This window comes from Lampetra fluviatilis, chromosome 5 (genome assembly GCF_964198595.1).
Source record: "Lampetra fluviatilis chromosome 5, kcLamFluv1.1, whole genome shotgun sequence".
Taxonomy (NCBI): domain Eukaryota; kingdom Metazoa; phylum Chordata; class Hyperoartia; order Petromyzontiformes; family Petromyzontidae; genus Lampetra; species Lampetra fluviatilis.
The window spans coordinates 16,920,151-16,947,321 of NC_136279.1; the positions used below are offsets into that span (position 1 = coordinate 16,920,151).

At 60.5% G+C, this 27,171-nt stretch overlaps 1 protein-coding gene across 2 annotated transcripts in view; it reads right to left on the reverse strand.

Moving 5' to 3' along the window:
* The window catches only part of DLGAP5 (DLG associated protein 5), a 51,231-nt gene that overhangs the window by 12,148 nt on the left and 11,912 nt on the right, over positions 1–27,171 (reverse strand). The window contains exons 9-18 of one of the 2 annotated variants that reach the window (XM_078856216.1): positions 25,131–25,308; positions 23,753–23,841; positions 21,998–22,158; positions 21,044–21,145; positions 20,537–20,654; positions 18,814–19,117; positions 17,511–17,571; positions 16,935–17,079; positions 13,537–13,607; positions 957–1,044 (exon numbers count right to left, since the gene is read on the reverse strand). In XM_078856216.1, the coding sequence (XP_078712342.1) occupies positions 957–1,044; positions 13,537–13,607; positions 16,935–17,079; positions 17,511–17,571; positions 18,814–19,117; positions 20,537–20,654; positions 21,044–21,145; positions 21,998–22,158; positions 23,753–23,841; positions 25,131–25,308 (1,317 nt within the window). Of the gene's footprint in view, positions 1–956; positions 1,045–13,536; positions 13,608–16,934; positions 17,080–17,510; positions 17,572–18,813; positions 19,118–20,536; positions 20,658–21,043; positions 21,146–21,997; positions 22,159–23,752; positions 23,842–25,130; positions 25,309–27,171 lie in introns of both variants that reach the window. The other variant, XM_078856215.1, reaches the window with a different exon arrangement.

Here is a 27,171-nt window from a genome sequence, read left to right on the forward strand (position 1 = left end):
TGCGCACAATCACGCCTCGGCTCGCTCTCAAATCGCTCGCACATCGTCGCGCTCCCATTCTCTCGCGGGCGCACGGTGGCGACGTACCTCCCCCCTCGCTGCAATTACGCGGAATTAACTCTCGCGGCGACAATTACCGCCTCTCCCTTCGGCGCGCGGCGGCCAACTGGACAGCGGCCCCACGCGGCGACGGCGCCACGCACGTGCGTCCGCTGCGCCGGCTTTGTGACGACATCGATCAACGCCCCCCACCCACCCCATTCTCGGAACCTCCCCAACACCCACCCCACCCCCTTCAACCTCCCAACCCCCCCCCCCACCACCACTCCACAACAAGCCCCCCACCCCCCACCTCTCGATTGCACAATGGCGCAGCTGCGTGTGCACAATGCATCACTCCAGTCCGGAGCGGCTTGTTAGGCACGCACTACTGGATGGATGCGCGTTTACCTTGGGGGGGGGGGGGGGGGGTAGCGACGTGACACAAACTCTAATTACCCAGAGGAGTGTGAGCGATGGCCGCTAAAGCGATGCTTTAGCGCACCCACCCCGGAGCCAGAGCCCTAGTCCCCCCCCCCCACCCCCCTCTCACGCCTAGCCCCCACCCCACCAACATTCAACCTCCACCCTACGGCGCAGCCAAATCTGTTACCGGGCCGACGGCGATTGCCAATTACAGCGTAACTTGACACGGGGCCCGGAGACCACGTCCAATCACAACGCAACAGAGCGGTGCTCATGGCAAAAAGGGGGGGGGGGGGGGGGAAGGAACAGAGGCCCTCTGGATTTCCCCCCTGCCCTCCCTCTCCACGCCAGTCCATGCACCCCCCCCCCCGCCCCTGACCATCCGAATCAATCCCGACCCAATCGGTTCAGGTGAAATCAATGAACGTTTAGGCACGAGGGGGGGGGGGGGGGGGGGACGGTGGTGTGCGTGTGCCGGGAGTGGTGCACACCTGCGGCGTTGGGGGTGAAGACCATGAGGTTGTCGGGGGCTGCCCGCTCCTCCGTCACCTGGGGCGTCAACAGGTTTGCTGGCAAGGCCTGCGCAAAACACACGCGGCACACACACACGCGGCACACACACGCGGCACACACACGCGCGTGTCACAAGCGCGTGGACGGGGGTTGGTGTGCAACCCACGCACAGAGACAACGGGACGAACGCAAGGCACACGCGCCACGACGACAACAACAACAGCCACCGACGTCGCCACTGCGCACTTTTGAGGTCCACGGCAGGTGTCGAATACTCGTTGGCAGAGAGGTCACGGGGAGGACCAAGGAATGTGCCCGGGCTGACTGGTGGGATAACTGGCAGATGCGCCACCTGTGCTTCCCCGCTGTGCTGACTTGCTGCGTTTGTGACGCTCCTCCGCCAACGTTTGAACAGCGCGCGCGCGCACACACACAGAAAGGCGTGCGTTTCACACATCACACACACACGTGTGTGTGTGACGCACACGTCACGCACATGCCGGGCGTCCTCCCACGCATGTATCACGCGCGTCAATCGCTTCACAAACCCGGCCAGGCATGCGCCACACATCATACGGCACAAAAACCACACGGCGCACACACACACATACACACACACACATACACAGTACACACACACACACACACTCTCCATACACAGTACACACACACACTCTCCATACACAGTACACACGCACATCACAGGACGTGCGCGCACACACACATTACACAAAGATGAAGATCCCCCATATGGCCTTAACAGAATTTTGGGTCAAGTGCTGTTAAACGAGCACCTATGAAGGTCGGCACGGTACACATTGGGGGTGGGTGGCCAGCATCACGCCCGACCGCCTTTGTCTCCCCAGTGGCGATGTTTACACACCACACCAGGTACTAGTCCGGAGGCTGAGTCGATCTCAGGGACGCCCAGGACCGGTTCTAATATTCGTCACTGGTGTTGGCCGTGAGCAGGAATCGAACTCTGGTCTCCGGGTTCGGAGCGCAGCGTGCTAACCGCTACACTACCGCTCCCCACACAGACAGCACACACTCTCATCACACACACACACACACTACAACCACGCACATTACATACACACCCCACACAATTGCGCGGAGCGCATTACACACACTGCATACACAATAATCACACCACAGACAAGTGCATTACGATACACACAGACATTACACGGCATACTAAGACAAAAATCACCCTCCCCCGCCCCATCACGCAAACTCTTGAGGCCAGTACTGTGAGCGAGCACCTATTAAGGCCAGGCCCGGCACGGCGCCACGATGGGGTGGTGTGGGCCAGCACCACCCAGTGGTCAAGTCGCCTTCTTGTCTCAGCAGTGCTGACGTTGACACACCGCCGCACCAGGTACTCGTTTGAGGCCCAGTCGACCGAAGGGGATGTGGGGGGCCCAGGATCGGATCGGATCACTCGCTCAACACGCCACACTTGGCGCAAGCGTGCACACTCTGCGCCGCGCGGCCGTGCGATTCTCTCCCGCCCTCCCTCTCGCGGTTTTCCCGAATCGTCGCAATTCGGGGCCCGCAATTCACAAATGAATACATTTGTTGGTCTCGTTGGTCACGCTTCTTGTCGGCAGCTTTAGTTGCTCCATTAGTCGGAATGGAGCATTAGCATAGTCATTTGCATGTGTGTTCTCATGGATTTAACGAAAACCGATTCTCGCACGCGCAATTTGATTCGACGCACGGTTACGTCAATGACATTGCAAAGACATAAACAAAGATCACCCCCTATAGCCTGTAACAGACTGGTGGGGCAAGTGCTGTTAGCGAGCAGCTATGAAGGCTGGCACGGCACACACGACGGGGTGGGTGGCCAACACCACGCCCGGCCGCCTTCGTCTCCCTAGTGGCGATGTTTACACACCGCACCAGGTACCCATTTGAGGCCGAGTCGATCTAGGGGAGGCCCAGGACCGGTTCAGATACTCATCACTGGTGTTGGCCCTGAGCGGGAATCCAACTCGGGTCGCCGAATTCGTAGCGGAGCGCGCGGACCGCTGCACTACCGCTCCCCAACACATACAGAGAGACCATACACACACTGCACACGCATACACACCACACACAGCACATCACACATACATACTTGGCATGTCACTGGCATGTAACGCTTGCAAATGAGACTCGCCTGGCCTCTTGAGCTCTCACCCGATTAAACAACGAAAAAACGACAAATACATTTCACATTACACGTGGAACACAACGCACGTCAGCACACAAGGTTATTTAATTTTAGTGTGTCTTTCTCCTAATTTTCAAGCTTGCGTGCCGTGCCACGTCGTCATCTTACTTGCGCAGCAGCAACACGTTGCCGTCCACTCATTGATATGCTAATTTTCTCTGCCCCCTCCCTCTCTCCGTCCCCGCCCCCCCTCCCTATATTTAAGGGACCGTCACAGAAACGACCCCTCTCTCTGTGCCGATATGTGTCCTCTCTCTGTGTGTCCTTGTGATGTCTGTCTGCTTGCATGTCTGTCTATAGTTTTCTAGTTAGATTTTTGTTGCTATTTCTCTTATGCCTGATGATGATTGCTTGTGTTGCAATCGAAACGTCGCTATTATTTCAATTCATTATTTTATCTTTAGACGTGACTTAACCGAAAGAACCAAATAATAATTCCTGCAGTCACGAAAGCTCCAAAAAATTAAGATTCATGCACATCTTACATTCGGACATGCGTGCCCCACTCAGGCACATCTGCACATACACCCACGCAGCCTCAAGCGCCAAACATCTGCACTTGCAACCAAAGACAAAGAGCCCCCGTATAGCCTCAGTGCTGTTGGTGAGCACCTATGTAGGCCGGCACGGCACACGATCGGGTGGGTGGGTGGTCAGCACTACGGCTGGCCACCTTTGTCTCCCCAGTGGCGATGTTTACACATCGCACCAGGTACTCATTTAAGGCTGCTTTGGACCTAGGGGATGCCCAGCACCGGTTCAGATAATCGTCAATTGTGTACACACAAACACAAACGCACCCACATTGCGCACACACATGAACACACACACACCCGCTCTCCAATACATCCACACACTTAGGTACCCACCGCACACACCTCCCGTTGCTCACACAAACGAACGCACGCTAACGAGCAAGACGTGCGCATGGGCACACGGCGCATCCCCGCGGACGTGGTCACGCTGACAGCAGCAGAGGAACAGATCATCGAGATGAAAGGAGTCACTCTGGTGGATTCGTGCAATCGGCACAAAAAAAAAGTCACACCACAAGGCGCGAGCGAGCGTACGTCAAGCTGGAGGAAGCAATTAGGGCGACTCGCGCGGATACACGAGCAGGAGAGCAACGGGACGTGAGCTGCTGCTGCTGCTGCCCATGCGCCAACGGGCAGCAGCAGCAGCTGCTGCTGCCCAGAGGCAAGGGTGGGAACAATTTTCACCAGCTGCTCACGCCCCACCTATCCACCATCCTGAACAGCTCACCATTCCCCTCCGCCCAGCACCCCCCCCTTTTGCCCACCACCCCCCACCTTCCCACCACCACCCCCCCCCCCTTGCCCACCATCCCAACAGCCAACCATCCCTGCCTCTCTACCCCCCCATTACCCCAACACCCCACCATCCCCAACTCTCTACCCCCCCACCACCCCACCATCCCCGCCTCTCTACCCCCCCACCACCCCATCACCCCACCTCTCTACCACCCAATCACCCCAACACCCCCCCACCACCCCACCATCCCCGCCTCTCTACCCCCCCACCACCCCACCATCACCACCTCTCTACCCCCCACCATCCCCGCCTCGCTACCCCCCCCCCACCACCCCACCATCCCTGCCTCTCTACCCCCCCATCACCCCACCTCTCTACCACCCAATCACCCCAACACCCCACCATCCCCGCCTGTATACCACCCCACCACCCTACCATCCCCGCCTCTCTACCCCCCCATCACCCCACCTCTCTACCACCCAATCACCCCAACACCCCACCATCCCCGCCTGTATACCACCCCACCACCCTACCATCCCCGCCTCTCTACCACCCCATCCCCCCATCTCTCTACCACCCAATCACCCCAACACCCCACTATCCCCGCCTCTCTACCACCCCATCACCCCAACACCCCACCATCCCCGCCTCTCTACCACCCCATCACCCCAACACCCCACCATCCCCGCCTGTCTACCCCATCACCCCACCATCACCACCTCTCTACCCCCCACCATCCCCGCCTCGCTACCCCCCCCCCCACCACCCCTGCCTCTCTACCCCCCACCACCCCAACACCCCACCATCCCTGCTTGTCTACCCCCCACCACCCCATCACCCCACCATCCCCGCCTCTCTACCACCCAATCACCCCACCATCCTCACGCCTGTCTACCCCCCCACCATCCTCACGCCTGTCTACCCCCCCACCATCCTCACGCCTGTCTACCTCCCCACCATCCCCGCCTGTCTACCTCCCCACCATCCTCACGCCTGTCTACCCCCCCACCATCCTCACGCCTGTCTACCCCCCCACCATCCTCACGCGTGTCTACCTCCCCACCATCCTCACGCCTGTCTACCCCCCCACCATCCTCACGCCTGTCTACCTCCCCACCATCCTCACGCCTGTCTACCCCCCCACCATCCTCACGCCTGTCTACCTCCCCACCATCCTCACGCCTGTCTACCCCCCCACCATCCTCACGCCTGTCTACCTCCCCACCATCCTCACGCCTGTCTACCTCCCCACCATCCTCACGCCTGTCTACCTCCCCACCATCCTCACGCCTGTCTACCACCCCACCATCCTCACGCCTGTCTACCTCCCCACCATCCTCACGCCTGTCTACCCCCCCACCATCCTCACGCCTGTCTACCTCCACACCATCCTCACGCCTGTCTACCCCCCCACCATCCTCACGCCTGTCTACCTCCCCACCATCCTCACGCCTGTCTACCTCCCCACCATCCTCACGCCTGTCTACCTCCCCACCATCCTCACGCCTGTCTACCACCCCACCATCCTCACGCCTGTCTACCTCCCCACCATCCTCACGCCTGTCTACCCCCCCACCATCCTCACGCCTCTCTACCCCCCCACCACCCCATCACCCCACCTCTCTACCACCCAATCACCCCAACACCCCACCACCACCCCACCATCCCCGCCTCTCTACCCTCCCACCACCCCAACACCCCACCATCACCACCTCTCTACCCCCCACCATCCCCGCCTCGCTACCCCCCCCCCACCACCCCACCATCCCTGCCTCTCTACCCCCCCATCACCCCACCTCTCTACCACCCAATCACCCCAACACCCCACCATCCCCGCCTGTATACCACCCCACCACCCTACCATCCCCGCCTCTCTACCACCCCATCCCCCCATCTCTCTACCACCCAATCACCCCAACACCCCACTATCCCCGCCTCTCTACCACCCCATCACCCCAACATCCCACCATCCCCGCCTCTCTACCACCCCATCACCCCAACACCCCACCATCCCCGCCTGTCTACCCCCCCACCACCCCCATCACCCCACCATCACCACCTCTCTACCCCCCACCATCCCCGCCTCGCTACCCCCCCCCCACCACCCCTGCCTCTCTACCCCCCACCACCCCAACACCCCACCATCCCTGCTTGTCTACCCCCCACCACCCCATCACCCCACCATCCCCGCCTCTCTACCACCCAATCACCCCACCATCCTCACGCCTGTCTACCCCCCCCACCATCCTCACGCCTGTCTACCCCCCCACCATCCTCACGCCTGTCTACCTCCCCACCATCCTCGCCTGTCTAACTCCCCCACCATCCTCACGCCTGTCTACCCCCCCACCATCCTCACGCCTGTCTACCCCCCCACCATCCTCACGCGTGTCTACCTCCCCACCATCCTCACGCCTGTCTACCCCCCCACCATCCTCACGCCTGTCTACCTCCCCACCATCCTCACGCCTGTCTACCCCCCCACCATCCTCACGCCTGTCTACCTCCCCACCATCCTCACGCCTGTCTACCTCCCCACCATCCTCACGCCTGTCTACCTCCCCACCATCCTCACGCCTGTCTACCTCCCCACCATCCTCACGCCTGTCTACCACCCCACCATCCTCACGCCTGTCTACCTCCCCACCATCCTCACGCCTGTCTACCCCCCCACCATCCTCACGCCTGTCTACCTCCCCACCATCCTCACGCCTGTCTACCCCCCCACCATCCTCACGCCTGTCTACCTCCCCACCATCCTCACGCCTGTCTACCTCCCCACCATCCTTACGCCTGTCTACCTCCCCACCATCCTCACGCCTATCTACCCCCCCACCATCCTCACGCCTGTCTACCCCCCCACCATCCTCACGCCTGTCTACCCCCCCACCATCCTCACGCCTGTCTACCTCCCCACCATCCTCACGCCTGTCTACCCCCCCACCATCCTCACGCCTGTCTACCTCCCCACCATCCTCACGCCTGTCTACCCCCCCACCATCCTCACGCCTGTCTACCCCCCCACCATCCTCACGCCTGTCTACCCCCCCACCATCCTCACGCCTGTCTACCCCCCCACCATCCTCACGCCTGTCTACCCCCCCACCATCCTCACGCCTGTCTACCTCCCCACCATCCTCACGCCTGTCTACCTCCCCACCATCCTCACGCCTGTCTACCTCCCCACCATCCTCACGCCTGTCTACCTCCCCACCATCCTCACGCCTGTCTACCTCCCCACCATCCTCACGCCTGTCTACCTCCCCACCATCCTCACGCCTGTCTACCTCCCCACCATCCTCACGCCTGTCTACCTCCCCACCATCCTCACGCCTGTCTACCCCCCCACCATCCTCACGCCTGTCTACCTCCCCACCATCCTCACGCCTGTCTACCTCCCAACCATCCTCACGCCTGTCTACCTCCCCACCATCCTCACGCCTGTCTACCTCCCCACCATCCTCACGCCTGTCTACCTCCCCACCATCCTCACGCCTGTCTTCCCCCCCACCATCCTCACGCCTGTCTACCTCCCCACCATCCTCACGCCTGTCTACCTCCCCACCATCCTCACGCCTGTCTACCTCCCCACCATCCTCACGCCTGTCTACCTCCCCACCATCCTCACGCCTGTCTACCTCCCCACCATCCTCACGCCTGTCTACCTCCCCACCATCCTCACGCCTTTCTACCTCCCCACCATCCTCACGCCTGTCTACCCCCCACCATCCTCACGCCTGTCTACCCCCCACCATCCTCACGCCTGTCTACCTCCCCACCATCCTCACGCCTGTCTACCCCCCACCATCCTCACGCCTGTCTACCCCCCCACCATCCTCACGCCTGTCTACCTCCCCACCATCCTCACGCCTGTCTACCTCCCCACCATCCTCACGCCTGTCTACCCCCCCACCATCCTCACGCCTGTCTACCTCCCCACCATCCTCACGCCTGTCTACCTCCCCACCATCCTCACGCCTGTCTACCTCCCCACCATCCTCACGCCTGTCTACCTCCCCACCATCCTCACGCCTGTCTACCTCCCCACCATCCTCACGCCTGTCTACCTCCCCACCATCCTCACGCCTGTCTACCCCCCCACCATCCTCACGCCTGTCTACCCCCCACCATCCTCACGCCTGTCTACCTCCCCACCATCCTCACGCCTGTCTACCTCCCCACCATCCTCACGCCTGTCTACCCCCCCACCATCCTCACGCCTGTCTACCTCCCCACCATCCTCACGCCTGTCTACCTCCCCACCATCCTCACGCCTGTCTACCTCCCCACCATCCTCACGCCTGTCTACCTCCCCACCATCCTCACGCCTGTCTACCTCCCCACCATCCTCACGCCTGTCTACCCCCCACCATCCTCACGCCTGTCTACCTCCCCACCATCCTCACGCCTGTCTACCTCCCCACCATCCTCACGCCTGTCTACCTCCCCACCATCCTCACGCCTGTCTACCTCCCCACCATCCTCACGCCTGTCTACCTCCCCACCATCCTCACGCCTGTCTACCTCCCCACCATCCTCACGCCTGTCTACCTCCCCACCATCCTCACGCCTGTCTACCTCCCCACCATCCTCACGCCTGTCTACCTCCCCACCATCCTCACGCCTGACTACCTCCCCACCATCCTCACGCCTGTCTACCTCCCCACCATCCTCACGCCTGTCTACCTCCCCACCATCCTCACGCCTGTCTACCTCCCCACCATCCTCACGCCTGTCTACCCCCCACCATCCTCACGCCTGTCTACCTCCCCACCATCCTCACGCCTGTCTACCTCCCCACCATCCTCACGCCTGTCTACCTCCCCACCATCCTCACGCCTGTCTACCTCCCCACCATCCTCACGCCTGTCTACCCCCCCACCATCCTCACGCCTGTCTACCCCCCCACCATCCTCACGCCTGTCTACCCCCCCACCATCCTCACGCCTGTCTACCTCCCCACCATCCTCACGCCTGTCTACCTCCCCACCATCCTCACGCCTGTCTACCCCCCCACCATCCTCACGCCTGTCTACCCCCCCACCATCCTCACGCCTGTCTACCTCCCCACCATCCTCACGCCTGTCTACCCCCCCACCATCCTCACGCCTGTCTACCTCCCCACCATCCTCACGCCTGTCTACCCCCCCACCATCCTCACGCCTGTCTACCCCCCCACCATCCTCACGCCTGTCTACCCCCCCACCATCCTCACGCCTGTCTACCCCCCACCATCCTCACGCCTGTCTACCTCCCCACCATCCTCACGCCTGTCTACCTCCCCACCATCCTCACGCCTGTCTACCTCCCCACCATCCTCACGCCTGTCTACCTCCCCACCATCCTCACGCCTGTCTACCCCCCCACCATCCTCACGCCTGTCTACCCCCCCACCATCCTCACGCCTGTCTACCCCCCCACCATCCTCACGCCTGTCTACCTCACCACCATCCTCACGCATGTCTACCTCCCCACCATCCTCACGCCTGTCTACCCCCCCACCATCCTCACGCCTGTCTACCCCCCCACCATCCTCACGCCTGTCTACCTCCCCACCATCCTCACGCCTGTCTACCTCCCCACCATCCTCACGCCTGTCTACCTCCCCACCATCCTCACGCCTGTCTACCTCCCCACCATCCTCACGCCTGTCTACCTCCCCACCATCCTCACGCCTGTCTACCTCCCCACCATCCTCACGCCTGTCTACCTCCCCACCATCCTCACGCCTGTCTACCTCCCCACCATCCTCACGCCTGTCTACCTCCCCACCATCCTCACGCCTGTCTACCTCCCCACCATCCTCACGCCTGTCTACCCCCCCACCATCCTCACGCCTGTCTACCTCCCCACCATCCTCACGCCTGTCTACCCCCCCACCATCCTCACGCCTGTCTACCTCCCCACCATCCTCACGCCTGTCTACCTCCCCCACCATCCTCACGCCTGTCTACCTCCCCACCATCCTCACGCCTGTCTACCTCCCCACCATCCTCACGCCTGTCTACCCCCCCACCATCCTCACGCCTGTCTACCCCCCCATCATCCTCACGCCTGTCTACCCCCCCACCATCCTCACGCCTGTCTACCTCCCCACCATCCTCACGCCTGTCTACCTCCCCACCATCCTCACGCCTGTCTACCCCCCCACCATCCTCACGCCTGTCTACCCCCCCACCATCCTCACGCCTGTCTACCCCCCCATCATCCTCACGCCTGTCTACCCCCCCACCATCCCCGCCTGTCTACCTCCCCACCATCCTCACGCCTGTCTACCTCCCCACCATCCTCACGCCTGTCTACCCCCCCACCATCCTCACGCCTGTCTACCCCCCCACCATCCTCACGCCTGTCTACCCCCCCACCATCCTCACGCCTGTCTACCCCCCCACCATCCTCACGCCTGTCTACCCCCCCACCATCCTCACGCCTGTCTACCCCCCCACCATCCTCACGCCTGTCTACCCCCCCACCATCCTCACGCCTGTCTACCCCCCCACCATCCTCACGCCTGTCTACCCCCCCACCATCCTCACGCCTGTCTACCTCCCCACCATCCTCACGCCTGTCTACCTCCCCACCATCCTCACGCCTGTCTACCCCCCCACCATCCTCACGCCTGTCTACCTCCCCACCATCCTCACGCCTGTCTACCCCCCCACCATCCTCACGCCTGTCTACCTCCCCACCATCCTCACGCCTGTCTACCCCCCCACCATCCTCACGCCTGTCTACCCCCCCACCATCCTCACGCCTGTCTACCTCCCCACCATCCTCACGCCTGTCTACCTCCCCACCAGCCTCACGCCTGTCTACCTCCCCACCATCCTCACGCCTGTCTACCCCCCCACCATCCTCACGCCTGTCTACCTCCCCACCATCCTCACGCCTGTCTACCTCCCCACCATCCTCACGCCTGTCTACCTCCCCACCATCCTCACGCCTGTCTACCTCCCCACCATCCTCACGCCTGTCTACCTCCCCACCATCCTCACGCCTGTCTACCCCCCCACCATCCTCACGCCTGTCTACCCCCCCACCATCCTCACGCCTGTCTACCTCCCCACCATCCTCACGCCTGTCTACCTCCCCACCATCCTCACGCCTGTCTACCCCCCCACCATCCTCACGCCTGTCTACCCCCCCCACCATCCTCACGCCTGTCTACCTCCCCACCATCCTCACGCCTGTCTACCCCCCCACCATCCTCACGCCTGTCTACCCCCCCACCATCCTCACGCCTGTCTACCCCCCCACCATCCCCACGCCTGTCTACCCCCCCACCATCCTCACGCCTGTCTACCCCCCCACCATCCTCAGGCCTGTCTACCCCCCCACCATCCTCACGCCTGTCTACCCCCCCACCATCCTCACGCCTGTCTACCTCCCCACCATCCTCACGCCTGTCTACCCCCCCACCATCCTCACGCCTGTCTACCTCCCCACCATCCTCACGCCTGTCTACCTCCCCACCATCCTCACGCCTGTCTACCCCCCCACCATCCTCACGCCTGTCTACCTCCCCACCATCCTCACGCCTGTCTACCCCCCCACCATCCTCACGCCTGTCTACCTCCCCACCATCCTCACGCCTGTCTACCCCCCCACCATCCTCACGCCTGTCTACCCCCCCACCATCCTCACGCCTGTCTACCCCCCCACCATCCTCACGCCTGTCTACCCCCCCACCATCCTCACGCCTGTCTACCTCCCCACCATCCTCATAGCTGTCTACCCCCCCACCATCCTCACGCCTGTCTACCCCCCCACCATCCTCACGCCTGTCTACCCCCCCACCATCCTCACGCCTGTCTACCCCCCCACCATCCTCACGCCTGTCTACCTCCCCACCATCCTCACGCCTGTCTACCCCCCCACCATCCTCACGCCTGTCTACCCCCCCACCATCCTCACGCCTGTCTACCCCCCCACCATCCTCACGCCTGTCTACCTCCCCACCATCCTCACGCCTGTCTACCCCCCCACCATCCTCACGCCTGTCTACCTCCCCACCATCCTCACGCCTGTCTACCCCCCCACCATCCTCACGCCTGTCTACCCCCCCACCATCCTCACGCCTGTCTACCTCCCCACCATCCTCATGCCTGTCTACCCCCCCACCATCCTCACGCCTGTCTACCTCCCCACCATCCTCACGCCTGTCTACCTCCCCACCATCCTCACGCCTGCCCGCCCAGCGACTCGTGCACCACGTGTGCTGCGAGCGAACAAGGGAGGCGACCTCGCGCATCTTCGGGGGGGGGGGGAGAGGGGGTGCGATTCGGTGAAACAGAAAATACATCAATTACCATGGATTAATTAGATTAATAAAAGCCATTTCTCCCCCCTTTGCTCCCTCCGGGCATTTCCCACACGCAGAGATTAAGTGCGTTACTCAAATCAATGAAGGCCGGGCGATAATGCACGACGGGATAATAGGGGTTTCATGCTCGGGGATCATTTTAAAGGCATTAAAGGCTCGCGATAACACAGGCAGGTTCATATATTTGAGCAGACAGTCGCCTAATGGGCATTGGACCTCAAACGGGGGCCCCCCCCTCCCTCCCAGCACACCCTCTCCCCTGCCCCTCCGCTCGGTTCCTATGCATTCCACGGCTGTGTTGGCGAGGCCCTCCTCCTCCTCCACACACCCCGTCGCTTGCCATCCTCCAACCCTCCAACCCCCGTCTCCGGTGCCAACCGGGAGTAGTGAGTCACTGCTGCCCCCCCCCCGCCGCCAAACCCCGTACCATGGTGAGTCACCCCGCATCGTGATGAGCGGTGTGGTGAGGTGCCCCCGCCCACCCTGTGAAATGCCAAGTGGTTCGGCACCCCAGCGCCACGCTGAGAAGTGAGGCACCCCCCGCACGTCGTGGCGAGTGGTGAGGTACCGTGGCGAGTGGTGAGGTACCGTGGCGAGCGGTGAGGTACAGCGGTGAGGTTACCATGGCGAGGTACTATTTTAGCGGCGAGGCAACCCCCAACCCCCCTCTGCCGTGACGCGTGACGATGTACGCCGGCGACGCGAGTTGCGTGAAGCACATCCCCCCCCCGCCGCCCCGTACCGTGACGAGTGGCGAGTCGCAGCCCAGGAAGGAAGTGGTGAGCAGCGAGCCACCCGCACACCACAGGAGCCCTGGGGAGAGAGAAACGCGCGTCAAACACAGCGGCCCGCGCTCTTAATCCCCGCTAATCCCTCTCCGCCTCTCACGCCACTTTACTACACGAGCGGGGTAGGGGTGGAGCGGGTGGAGGGGGGCACACGCGGGCTCAGAGCCCCCGCCCCCGCACCCCTCGCCTGACGATAAAAGTTGGCTGGGCAAGGCGCATCCAAGGAGGGAATGCTGAGGAGCAGGAGGCAAAGATCCCCCATGTAGCCCACGCAGCAATGCGAGGGCAAGTGCTGTTGGCGAGCACCTACGGCGCATGAAGGTGCGGTGAGGCCTGCACCGTGACCGTTTGCCTTTGTCTCCCCAGTGTAGATGTTTACACACCACGCCAGGCGGAGGCTCACAACCGGTTCCGATATTCGCCACGGATGTTAGCCGTGAGCAGGAATTGAACCCACTAAATCAGGCTCGCACTGCACTGCGCCCTGCAAAGGTGATCACTAACAGCACTTGCCCCAAAAAGTCTGTTAAGGCTACACGGGCGATCTTTGTCTTTGTACGTGGGCCCGGTGTGTGCAGCCTGGGGCGGCGGGTGTGCGTGTCGGTGTATGTGTGTATGTGTGTGTGTATGTGTGTGTGTATGTGTGTGTGTATGTGTGTATGTGTGTGTGTGCGCACGTGCGTAGGGCTGGCGGGCGCCACTTGTTTAACCGACGGGTGCCCTGTTAATCCTCACACACACACACCAACAGCAGCCACGCTGAGACAAAGACCCCCCCCCCCCCGTATAGCCTTAACAGACTGTTGGGGCGAGTGCTGTTAGCGAGCACCTATGAAGGCTGGCACGGCACACGAGGGGGGTGGCGGGTAGCCAGCACCACGCCCGACCACCTTTGTCTCCCCAGCGACGATGTTATTGCACACCGCAACAGGAACTCATTTGAGGCCGAGTCGACCGAGGAGAGGCCCGAGACCAGTTCAGATAATCTTCACCGGCGTTGGCCGCGAGCGGGAATCGAACACACGCGCACTTGCAACTTCAATACTACTTAACCTACGAGGTGATAAACAAGACGCCATCCTACAGCCAAAGGTCACGCACAAAGATCCCCCGTACGTCCACTGATATTGTAGGGGCACATGCTGTTTATAGACACGAAGGGGTGGAATGGCGAGCAAAACCCCCGATCATCTTTGAGTCTCCTCGGTGCTAGGTTTTTTTTTTACACACCACACCAGGTGCTCAAGTCGGCCTCAGGGAGACTGAGGGCTGACTCAGACAGCATTGGCCACCGATGTGAGCCGTGGCCAGGAATGGTTCCTGTGTTCACAGCACAATGCGCTAAACACTTCAACCACCATTCCCCGCAAACACGAAGATCCCTCCGTATCGCCTTTAATGCAACGCTTATTTGTTTTGGTGGGGATAAAGGAAAGGCCCCCACATATTAAGACACCAAACAAAGATCCCCTGTACAGACTGTTGGGGCAAGTGCTGTGAGAGTAAGTGCCGACGAAGGCCGGCATGGCGCACGAGAGGGCGAGTGGCCAGCGCCACACACCCAGACGCCCCTTTGGCGATGTTCACACACCGCACCAGGTACTCATTTGAGGCCGAGTCGACCTAGGGGAGGCCCAGGACCGGTTCAGATAATCGTCACCGGTGTTGGTGGCCGTGAGCGGCAATCGAACTCGGGTCGCCGGGTTCGTAGCCCAGCTCGCTAACCGCTGCACCACCGCTCCCCACTACAGCCGCACGGGCACCTACCCAACACACGGCAGTCAGCAGCGAGCGGTCGCAAACACGGCGACTCGACACGCGTGTGCACGAGCACACGTGTGCACGAGCACACGTGTGCACGAGCGGCGTGTGCACGAGCGGCGTGTGCACGAGCACACGTGTGCACGAGCGGCGTGTGCACGAGCGGCGTGTGCACGAGCACACGTGTGCACGAGCGGCGTGTGCACGAGCACGCGTGTGCACGAGCGGCGTGTGCACGAGCACGCGTGTGCACGAGCACACGTGTGCACGAGCGGCGTGTGCACGAGCACACGTGTGCACGAGCGGCGTGTGCACGAGCGGCGTGTGCACGAGCACACGTGTGCACGAGCGGCGTGTGCACGAGCGGCGTGTGCACGAGCACACGTGTGCACGAGCGGCGTGTGCACGAGCACGCGTGTGCACGAGCACACGTGTGCACGAGCGGCGTGTGCACGAGCACGCGTGCGCACGAGCACACGTGCGCACGAGCACACGTGCGCACGAGCACACGTGCGCACGAGCACACGTGCGCACGAGCGGCGTGTGCACGAGCACGCGTGCGCACGAGCACACGTGCGCACGAGCACACGTGCGCACGAGCGGCGTGTGCACGAGCACGCGTGTGCACGAGCACGCGTGTGCACGAGCACGCGTGTGCACGAGCGGCGTGTGCACGAGCACGCGTGTGCACGAGCACACGTGCGCACGAGCGGCGTGTGCACGAGCACGCGTGTGCACGAGCACGCGTGTGCACGAGCGGCGTGTGCACGAGCACGCGTGCGCACGAGCGGCGTGTGCACGAGCGGCGTGTGCACGAGCACGCGTGCGCACGAGCGGCGTGTGCACGAGCGGCGTGTGCACGAGCACACGTGCGCACGAGCACACGTGCGCACGAGCACACGTGCGCACGAGCGGCGTGTGCACGAGCACGCGTGTCACGAGCACACGTGCGCACGAGCGGCGTGTGCACGAGCACGCGTGTGCACGAGCACGCGTGTGCACGAGCACGCGTGTGCACGAGCACGCGTGTGCACGAGCGGCGTGTGCACGAGCACAGCGTGTGCACGAGCACACGTGCGCACGAGCACACGTGCGCACGAGCGGCGTGTGCACGAGCACGCGTGTGCACGAGCACGCGTGTGCACGAGCGGCGTGTGCACGAGCACGCGTGCGCACGAGCACACGTGCGCACACGAGCTCGCGCGCACAACGGGCGGGGGGACAGACAGGTCCCGGCAGCGCTCACGGTGATCTTGCCCCATCGGCAGAGGCAGCCATCAGCGCGACCTTTTAATTAGCGTGACGTGACGAAACGCACGGCCTCAACGCCGCCGCCGCCACCTCCACCTCCGCACGCGGACAACAGCGGGGGGGGGGGATGTCACGATCGCCTCCCTCGCTCCCTCAACCCACACATTCACTCAACGCGCTAATCCATTCATCCTCCCGCTCCCTCACCCGCCCACTCACCTGCTCAATCGCACACCCGCTCACCCGCTCAACCGCCCCATCCACTCGCTCACTCACTCAATCATCCGCTTACCCACCTCGCTCACTCACCAACTCGCTCGCTCGCCGCTCAGCCACTCACCCGGGTCGCTGGACAGTGGGACGAGGAGCTCCCCTCTGGTCCCCGCATCCTCCTCCTCCTCCTGCGCCTCCACCCGCTGGCGCTCGGGGGTGCGAGCGGCCGCCGCTTGGCTCGGCACCAGGTACTTGCTGATTGACAGCTCCAACTAGCGCCGCCCGACAAAATAACGACGCTCCATTAGCACGTGGAGGCACGGGGGGGGGCAGGGCCGCCCCTCCTCTCGCGCTGCCGCCGCACGCGGTAATTGCTCCGCCCCCCCCCCCCCCTTTTAGAAAAGGGGAGCCGATAATGAGCAATGCAAACCGGGCCTTTTAATGAGCGCGCCTCGTTGTTCTGCTACATTAAATAACCTCCCATCCCCGGAGAGCAGGGTTAAGAGATTGACTTCGACATAGCCCATTTACTGTGTTGCAGGTAATTAATCCACAAAACTTATGCAAACTATCTGCTCGTTGGCTGCCCGTGTGTGGTGGAGGGAAGCGAGGGTTACCTGCTCATGCCCCACCCCCCCCCCCCGTGACCCCCCCCCATCCCCCACCCCGTGATTCTTGCCCAAGCCTCGCAAGCGGATCTCACCTCATCCACGTCTCTCTCTGAGGCCAGCGACTCTGCAGGGCTCGGTTCCACCTGCCAGCACCTACACCATGACGTGACCACACGTGCCACAAAGACAAAGATCCCCCATATAGCCTTAACAGATTGTAGGGGCAAGTGCTGTTAGCGAGCACACGCCACACACACCACACACATACCACACACACACCATTGATACTAAAGACAAAGAGCCCCCGTATAGCCTGAACAGACTTTTGGGGCGAGTGTTGTCAGCAAGCACCTACCATGGCCGGCACGGCACACAAGGTGGAGGGTGGCCAACACCACGCCCAGCCACTTTTGTCTCCCCAGTGGCGATGTTTACACACCACACCAGGTACTCATCTGAGGCTGAATCGACCTAGGGGAGGCCCACGACCGGTTCAGATAACCGTCACTGGAATTGGCCGTGAGCGGGAATAAAACTCGGGTCGTCGGTTCTTTAGCGCAACTCGCTAACCACTACACGACTGCTCCCACACGCACCACACACACACATACTATGGATACCATGGACACAGCCACACACACACACACCACACACCATAGACACACAGCCATACCATACAAACCATACACCACCCATAGACACCACACAGACGCACACCACACTGTACACAGTCAGATCCTCACCACACTGTACACAATCACATCCTCACCACTGTACACAGCCACATCCTCACCACACTGTACACAGTCACACCCTCACCACACTGTACAGTCAGCTCCTCACCACACTGTACACAGCCAGCTCCTCACCACACTGTACAGTCAAACCCTCACCACACTGTACACAGTCAGCTCCTCACCACACTGTACAGTCAAACCCTCACCACACTGTACACAGCCAGTACCTCACCACACTGTACACAGCCAGCTCCTCACCACACTGTACACAGTCACATCCTCACCACACTGTACACAGTCAGCTCCTCACCACACTGTACACAGTCACACCCTCACCACCTGCGTGCGCGCACGGCTGCGAGGAAGCGGCCCTCCCTGCTGGACGCCCCACGCCACTGCAACCTCGCCACGAGAGCGGTGGTGGAATTGGTGAGGTGGTGGTGAGGGGATGAGGCTTGTAATGGTGGTGGGGGGCAGAAAGTGGTGAAGTTCTTCTGATGGCGGCGGTGATGATGGTGATGGGTTCAGTGGTGGTGGGATTGGCGAAATGGTGATGATGGATGGGGGCCTGGGGGAGCGGGTGGACGGTGGTAGGGATGGAGGGAGGACAGCGTGGTGAGTGAGGTTGGCAGCAGGAGTGAGGGACGAGTGGGGTTACCTGGGGGGGCTGTCGGGGGTGTCGGGCGAGGGGGGCAGGGGGGCAGGGCGCGGGGTCTTGCGTAGGGGTCTCCGCGCCTCCCTCGGCGTCTCCCCCTCAAAGGCGACCGTCATGGAGGGGGTCAGGCTCCCCCCACGTGACCTCTTGCGGCCCCTGGGTGTTGCGGGGCTCCGCAGTGGTGAGGCCACCCCCTGCTGTGGTGAGGCCTCTCCCTGCTGCAGTGATGCGGCCTCTCCCTGCTGTGTTGGTGAGGCCTCCCCCTGCTGTGGTGGGAGTGGGGCCTCTCCCTCCACGCAGCATTCCTCTGGGACAAGAGAGTGCATCGCGTAAGGCACTGGACCAATTGGGGAGCAACCACAAACAAGCTCCGTCAATAACAACCGCCACCAGCCTCCAAGAGGGCGGGATCCCCCTTTGGAGGGGATCACCAGAGGTAGGGGGGGACCACACAGAACTGGAGCCCCACAAGGATGCATGGGGTCTAAGGACCAGAAGGGGTAGGACCCCTTAAGGTGGGACGCCGATTAATGCAACCGCCCCCCAACCCACCGCACGCCGCAATAACCGAACCCCGGTGTCACCTCCCACCCCCACACCGCCCCCCGGCTCAACCGTGGCCGGGGAGGAGGGGGGGGGGTGTCCCCCAAGGCTTTCACAGATTCACTAAAACTCGGCACTAATGTCCCATCAAAATTCTCCACGAAGCCTGTCATGCGTTTAAAAATGGCCAAGTGAACCGTACAGAGAGAAACATATTTGTATTTTAAATTTAACTTAAGCGACCAAGCCTACGGAAAACGCACACGCACGCTTCACGCTACGGGAAAATGTGCCCGTTATATTAAAGCTCCGAAGGATTTCTATTCCCATCTAACTCTGACACCTCCCTAATCCAGAAATGGACTGCACGGATTCCCAAGTAATTGAATTTCCATTAAAATATAAATTACCATTTTCTCTCAAAAGGCAATAAAGCATAAAAAGCAGCGCAGCGCCAGCGACCTGAATATTTCATTACAGACTCGGCCAAGCCCATTACACGTCGCAGTGACTAATGACTAAATAAGCAGGACAGTTAAAGGGCTGGGGCGAAACCGGAGACCCACGTCGAAGCCAATTAGGCGGCTCGTGTCAGAACACAGAGGAGTCCCCGTCACGAGACGTAACCAGAAAGCGCCGGCAAGTACACACATGGAGATAAAGAGAGACGGGGGGGGGGGGAGATAAAGGAGAGACGAGATGAAGGGAGAGACGCGGCGGGGAAGATAAAGACGTGAATAGACGTGCAGACAAGTCGACAGAAGGAGGGGGAGGAGACAGGAGCCGGGATGAAAGGTTTCCGCTTCAAATTCAATTGTTAACGCGTGTTTCATTAGATAACAGACGCGGATTTCTCTACCGCACGCGCGTGCGCAATTTCAATTCGGCCCAAAAAGGCTGCAATCCGCGTGTCGCCCCGAGTTTCGCGGTGCGATGTGCGCACGCTTCCTTTGTGTTAACCGGCGAGAAATCCTCAAAACGCAGGCTTCACACTTCGCCTGATGCCACGGGCACGGCGACTGACGAGCCCACGGCGGCCCGGCGTGCAGCCGGCGTTCGCAGCCCCCTGTGCGCCCACGCCGGCCTTTCATCGGTGCTCGAAAAGCAACTTCTTGAACAAACTGTCCTAAAGGCTTCGCGCGTCTGTCCGTCTGTGCGTGCGCCGTGCGACCGCGTGTCTCACCGACGCCCTTGGCTCCGCGTGCCAGCGCCGCCTTGGCCCTGAACGCGGCGAGTCTCTCGCGAGCGGCGCGCTGGGCGCCGTCGTTGCGCGTGGCCGGGGCACGCGGCGCCACCGCCTTCTTCTGTCGGCACGACACACGGCGACAGAGACGACAACCGTCACCCCCCGGCAAGAATCGACGAGTCTCAACATTGGGGAGGCAACGTGACGCGACCGACAACCAACGCGCGAGTTTCAACGCAGCGTGCAACTTGACCATTAACTCGCGCTGAGTTTAAACGTGGCAGCAGCAACGGCAACGCGACGCATGCTATCGTCAACAAACACGACAACGGTGGCCACTATCGTTGCATAACGCAGCGCTGTCAAAGCCACCCTGCTCCTCACGGTGCTATCATTCTGCGAGCAGCAACAGCAGCATCAGCCTAGGCCACACAGCACTCCTGAGGGAGAGCAAGGCGGAGAAGGCGGGGGGATGGGAGGGGGACAGAGAGGGAGGGAGCCTACCCTGGCGGGGAGAGGCTTCGGGGGCGGCATGATCAAATCCTCTTTCCAGCCAGCGCCCTGCATATTTTCCAGTTCTGCAAACTTTTTATTCACGTCCTCCACCTGCACGCACACATGCACACACAAACACCACCCGTAGAGCCTTTTAACAGACTGCTAAGGCAAGTGCTGTTAGCGAGCAACTGTGAAGGCCAGAACGGCACATGAAAGGGGGGTGGGCGGCCAGCACCACGCCAGCCCAGAACTGGCGGTTCAAATAATCGTCACTGGTGTTGGCCGTGAGCAGGAATCAAACTCAGGTCACCGGGTTCGTAGCGCAGCGCACTAGCCGCTACATTACTAAGTGCACACGCACGCACGCACGACCACAGGCTCGCACGCCTCAGATCAGTCCGAAGAGAGACGAGTGTCTGTTGGTGAAAGCAATGAATTGTTGGTCGGAGCGAGGAATCGTTTGTGTGTGGGAGCGGTAGCACAGTGCACTGCACTACGCTACCTGGCGACCAGGGTTAAATCCCCGCTCACGACCCATAACAGTGGTGATCATCTGAACCGGTCCTGGGCCTCCCCTAGGTCATTAGACGGTTGAGTTGATGTGTATGTTTCACTTCTTTAGCACCGTAAATTCAACATACAGGTCGAATCAGCCTCAAATGAGTACCTGGTGTGAGTGTGTGGGGAGACAAAGGCGGTCGGGCGTGGTGCTGGCCACCCACCCCCCCCAAGTAGCATTTCCCAGGAAAGCATCCCCGACGTATAATGAGGGATTCCTGTAAATGTCTGTTCGTGCGTTTGCGTCTGCGCGCGTGTGTATGTCTGGCGGCTGGGCGTGTCCTGTGCCGGCCTTAAGAATATGAGGCCTTAAGGAGGTTGCTACTCGCTAACAGCGCTCGCCCCAACAGTCTGTGAAGGCTGCACGGGGGCGCATCTTTGTCGTTGCGGCCCGTACTCTACCTGGAAGTAAACCATGTCCCAGAAGCCGGCGAGGTCGCACAGGGTGGTGGGCATCTTTCCCCGGCCCAGGTCGCAGTCTTCCACCAAGCCCTCGAACTGGCGGAACCTCTCGGCCATCAGCATCCGCGCCATCCCCACCGCGATGCGCACGAGCCCGCTCACTGCGCGCACCATTACGAGCACACTTGGGTTAACACTTGCGCGCGGATTAACGCTCGCAAACGGATTAGCGTGCGCACGCGCGGAGGGATTACCGCGCAAACACGGGTTAACGTACGTGGGTTCACGCAAACACACGCGCGCGGATTAATGTTGGGGAGGTGGGGGGAGATCGGGCGAGCTCGTGCAGGTTAAGACGCCGCGCACAGACAGACACGCAGACAAAAGATCCCCGGCATTGCCTCGTCAGACTGTCGGGGCAAGTGCTGTTAGCGAGCACCGATGAAGGCCGGCACGGCACACGAGGTGGTGGTGGCTGGGCAACACCACGCCCGGCCGCCTTTGTCTCCCCAAGTAGCGATGTTTACACATCGTACCAGGTACTCATTTGAGGCCGAGTCGACCTAGGAGAGGTCCAAGAACGGTTGCGATAATAGTCATGCGTGTTGAAGTGCACATTTCTTCTTTTAAGGCAGTGTTGTTGACGAATGTGGTGAGTGTTTAGTTATGACATGGGATCAGAAAATTTAACAGAAAAATTTGAAAAGCTGAAAATTGCTCAGACACTTACAGCATTGTATTGATAGATATTCAGTAACCATGTTGCCTGGAGAACAAAACCAGCATATTTATTTAGACTGGAGGAGGAATGCGATTAACTACGAAAGGAGTGCACACAGTAGAGGAAATGTCATCAAATCACAAAGCTACACTATTTTGATTTTGCCAGGTAAAGCCCACTGAACTATTAGGTTCTTTATTCAAAAGTGACCTGCCCACAAATGATAGCTTAACCAAGTGGCTTATCACAAGGAAATGTGTCGCCGCCAAGTCCTCTAAACCACGGGTGGCCAACCTGAAACAAAAAGACCAAGAGCCAAAAGGTTCCCACTAGAGTTCTGCAAAAAAGCCACGTGTATTTACAAAAGTGTGCACGTATACATTGACAGTTTTCGGCACAGCACGGGAGACATTTATTATTCCCTGCGACTGTGAGAGTGTGTTTCGACGTTACGCCCCTTCGATAGATCCCCTTGCGGTGGATTAGAGATCAGCTTGTGGCTCTAGAGATGCCAGTTGGCCACCACTGATCTAAATCATCAAAATACTCGAAGCGCGTGACGTTCATTCTAAATTTGGAGGTGAAAACCAGAGGAACCGGAGGGAAAAAAAAAATCGCAGGCGATCACGGGGAAAGAGGCGTGCAAACTCCAAACCTGCAAGCATCAGGGTCGCGATCAAACCCCCGACCTCCTGGGTACCAGCCAAGAAAGATAACATCACGCTACCATGGCGCTCATTCATCGGCGACGTATACGCGAAGCAACGCACAAGGGGGAAATACGACGCGCGTGCAGGACGCACGCGCGCACCAAAACACACGTGCCTGGTTCTTACGAGCAACAAACACCTGCTAAATACGCGAATGGCATTTGTTGTGCTGCAGGTGTCGATCTTCACAGCGCCAGTGGTGAACCAGCAGAGGCTGGGTGGTGCGGGCGGAGGAGAGGCGAGAAGGGGAGAAGGGGGGGGGGAGAGTGATGAGGGGAGGAGATGAGAGGGGGAGGGGAAGAAGAGGGGAGGAGGGGAGCTCACTTTCTTCAGGGATCTCCGCCACGACGTCCACGTGCTCCCACTTCTCACACTGCAGAGTCAGGCGGGCGCTCTCCTCCCGCAGGAGGGACCTAGACAAACGCACGGCCGTGCGCACGCCGTTACACACAGGCACAAAGACAGAGATCTCCCCCCCACCACCAGCGCAGCCTCAATGGACTCGTGGGGCAAGTGCTGTTTATCGAGTAGCACCGATGAAGGCCGGTACGGTACACGGGGGGGGGTGGCCAGCACCATGCACAGCCGCCTTTGTCTCCCCAGTGGCGATCTTTACAACACCGCACCGGGTACTCGTTTGAGGCCGAGTTGACATAGGGGAGGCCCAGGACCAGGTTCAGATAATTGTCACCGGCGTTGGCCGTGAGCGGAGAATCGATCTTGGGTCTCCGGGTTCGTAGCGCAGCGTGCTAACCACAATACCCAACCACACTCCGATACACACACAGCCCCAAACAAATCCACACAGATCCACACACACACACAAAGCCCCACAGGACAATGAGCGTACGCATAATCATGTCCACACACACACGCACGAACCCACGGACTCGCATAGCCCCGTGAGAAATCACGCAAATGCACCATCTCATACATACGCGACGTCCACGCGTAAAAACATAATTGCACATCTCACACATAGCCACCCGCACATACACACACACACAGCACAGAAGCTCACACACGGGCAGCATAGCCCACACATCTCGCCCAGCATGCCACTCGCAGCATCTCTCACACAACCATCTCACAATCAACTCGCATGCCCCATGAGTATAATACACACACCATTCCTCAAAATTATTACCTTGCACACCATGACAGCATGAAAGACAAAGATGCCCTGAATAGCCTTAACAGACTGTTGGGGCAAGTGCTGTTAGCGAGCACCTATGAAGGCTGCAAGGTACACAACGGGGTGGGTGGCCAACACCACGCCCGGCCACCTTTGTCTCCCCAGTGGCGATGTTTATGCATGGCACCAGGTACTCATTTGAGGCCGAGTCAATCTAGGGGAGGCACAGAACCAGTTCAGAAAACAGTCATTGGTGTTGGCCGCGAGCGGGAATCGAACTTGGGTCACCGGGTTCGTAGCGCAGCGCGCTGACCGCCACACTACGGCTCCCCGGGGGTATAGTTCACACACCATCTCTCAAACATGACGATCTTGCACACTCCGACAGCATCTCTCACACACACACACACAACCCCCCAATGGTACAAATCCACGCACAAGTACGCCCCCGCACTCCCGATCACGCAGATGCGGTGGCGCATGCACAAGGGAGTTCGCACGATCGCCGCGAGCAGAGACAGTGACCACTCGCGCCTTGGTAAGAAGACTACACGGCCCTACGCCGACCTGTAGTACGACACTCCGTGCAGCTCCTCGCCGCCGCTCGCCGGCCCCACCGCCTCCGGCTGCACCGCAGCGGCCGCGGGGACCGGCGCCACCACGTCGCCCGCTGCTCCGGGGGCCCCATCCTGCCCCTCCGGTCCCGGTGGCTCGCACGCCTCCTCCGCCACTTTGACCGTCGACGCTGCACGCAGACAAAGACAAAGGGGGTCGCCCCCCCCCAACCCCTTACAGCCTTAGCAGAGACTTTTGAGACAAGCGCACGCACGCTACGCGCGCACGTCACGCACGCGCACGGGGTGGGGGCAGGGAACGAGGATCGCGGGAAATCACAGCGCGGCGTCGGAGACATAACCCGGTTCGCGGCGCCCACCGCGAAGCCGCGACATCTCCTGGGGGTGGGTGGGGGGGGGGGTGGGGTCGAGGGCGCCGCCACGGTCCCCTGCCGCTCCGCCGCGCCGCTGTATTTACAGAGCGAGCGCCACGGCAACAGCTGTTGATGCGGGACTCCCCCCCCACCCCCCCGGGAGCGCTTCATACAATCATTACAATTTGCTCATTACGCATCACGACGACGAAGCTCGCAGGTTTTCATGGAGGCCACGCGGCGGCACGAGGCGCTAACCAAATCAAGGTGGATAATTTAATCGCAGGGGCTCACTTGGGGGTTTTTATGCCTTTCATAAGCCTGATGAGATTAATAAAACCGTACATCAACAAAACTTACTGCCTTCAACTGCTCTTCCTCCAGCAGGGGAAGTGTTTCTGTTTACTGTCAGCAGTTCGTGAGCTCGAGATTTGAACACATTTGGGTTGAAAACCAATAAACAAGTGTTAAAATATGCACAGCCGTGTCCGTGGGGGATTGAGCCGACGCTTGTACCAGCAACAGTGTGCGCCTGTGTAAACATTTACTCTCCTGATGCATGGCCCAGGCGCACGGCGCGCGCGAGCCTCAAGACCGTGCGCATGGTGACCTGCAGCGTTCACACTCGTGTGTGTGTGTGTGTGGGCACGAGCATCTGCAGCGTGCACACTCGTGTGTGTGTGTGTGGGCACGGTCACCTGCAGCATGCACACTCGTGTGCGTGCGTGCGCACGAGCATCTGCAGCATGCACACTCGTGTGCGTGCGTGCGTGCGCACGAGCGTCTGCAGCGTGCACTCTAGCGTCCATCTGCAGGAGCATTCGCATCAGCTCCCACACCAAAAGCAGCTCGAGTGAATCTGAGCAGCCGATGCGTGATCACCACCCCGCCCCGCCCCCGGCGCACGCTCACGTAACGCACGGCAGCGCTCCCACGTGTCCGTGCGCGTCTCGACGAAGGGTGCGTTTACGTACGCGCGTCCCAACTGATGGCACGTCAACAGAGCGCACGCAACGACAGGAGAACAATTTTGGTTCATACAGCAGCGTCTAAATGCGACCGCGTCTCAAGACGCTTTGTAGAAACAGTGGGGATATCTAGTTTATGGAGAGAAAGGCAGTCGGTCAAAGGCAGAGGAAAAAAGAAATGTGTTTGAGCCTGCACTTGAATAGGCGGCAGAGATTCGACAGCACGGATGGCTGTGGGAAGGGACGGGAATTCGAAGTTTGTCCGGGGTCTCTGTGTGTGCGTGAACATCCCAACAGAGGGTGCACACACGCATACGCACGTGTATATGCGCGCCTGTCGACAGCGTGCACTCGAGCGTGCGCGCGCGAACGCTCGACACGAGTACCGACGATTCAACCAATTCTCAAGCGCGTCCCAGCGCTCGTGGTGACGGTTCGGGCGACGGCAGCCGGCGGACGCCGCACAATCGCGACAGAGAGAGAGAGAGGACAGCCGAAATCAGAGAAGAATCGATTCTCTGGTCGAACGGTGCCCACAGGAAGTGACAATTCATGGAACATCGGCTCGCTGGGGGAGGGGTGGAGCGGGTTGGGGGGGAACCTTGTTTTGTGTTTAGTTTGTTGTCCTTCCCCCCCCCCACACCTCGCATTTGGTGAGGTTGGCTATGTACGGCGCGAAAGAAGTTCTACACACACACACATACATACGTGC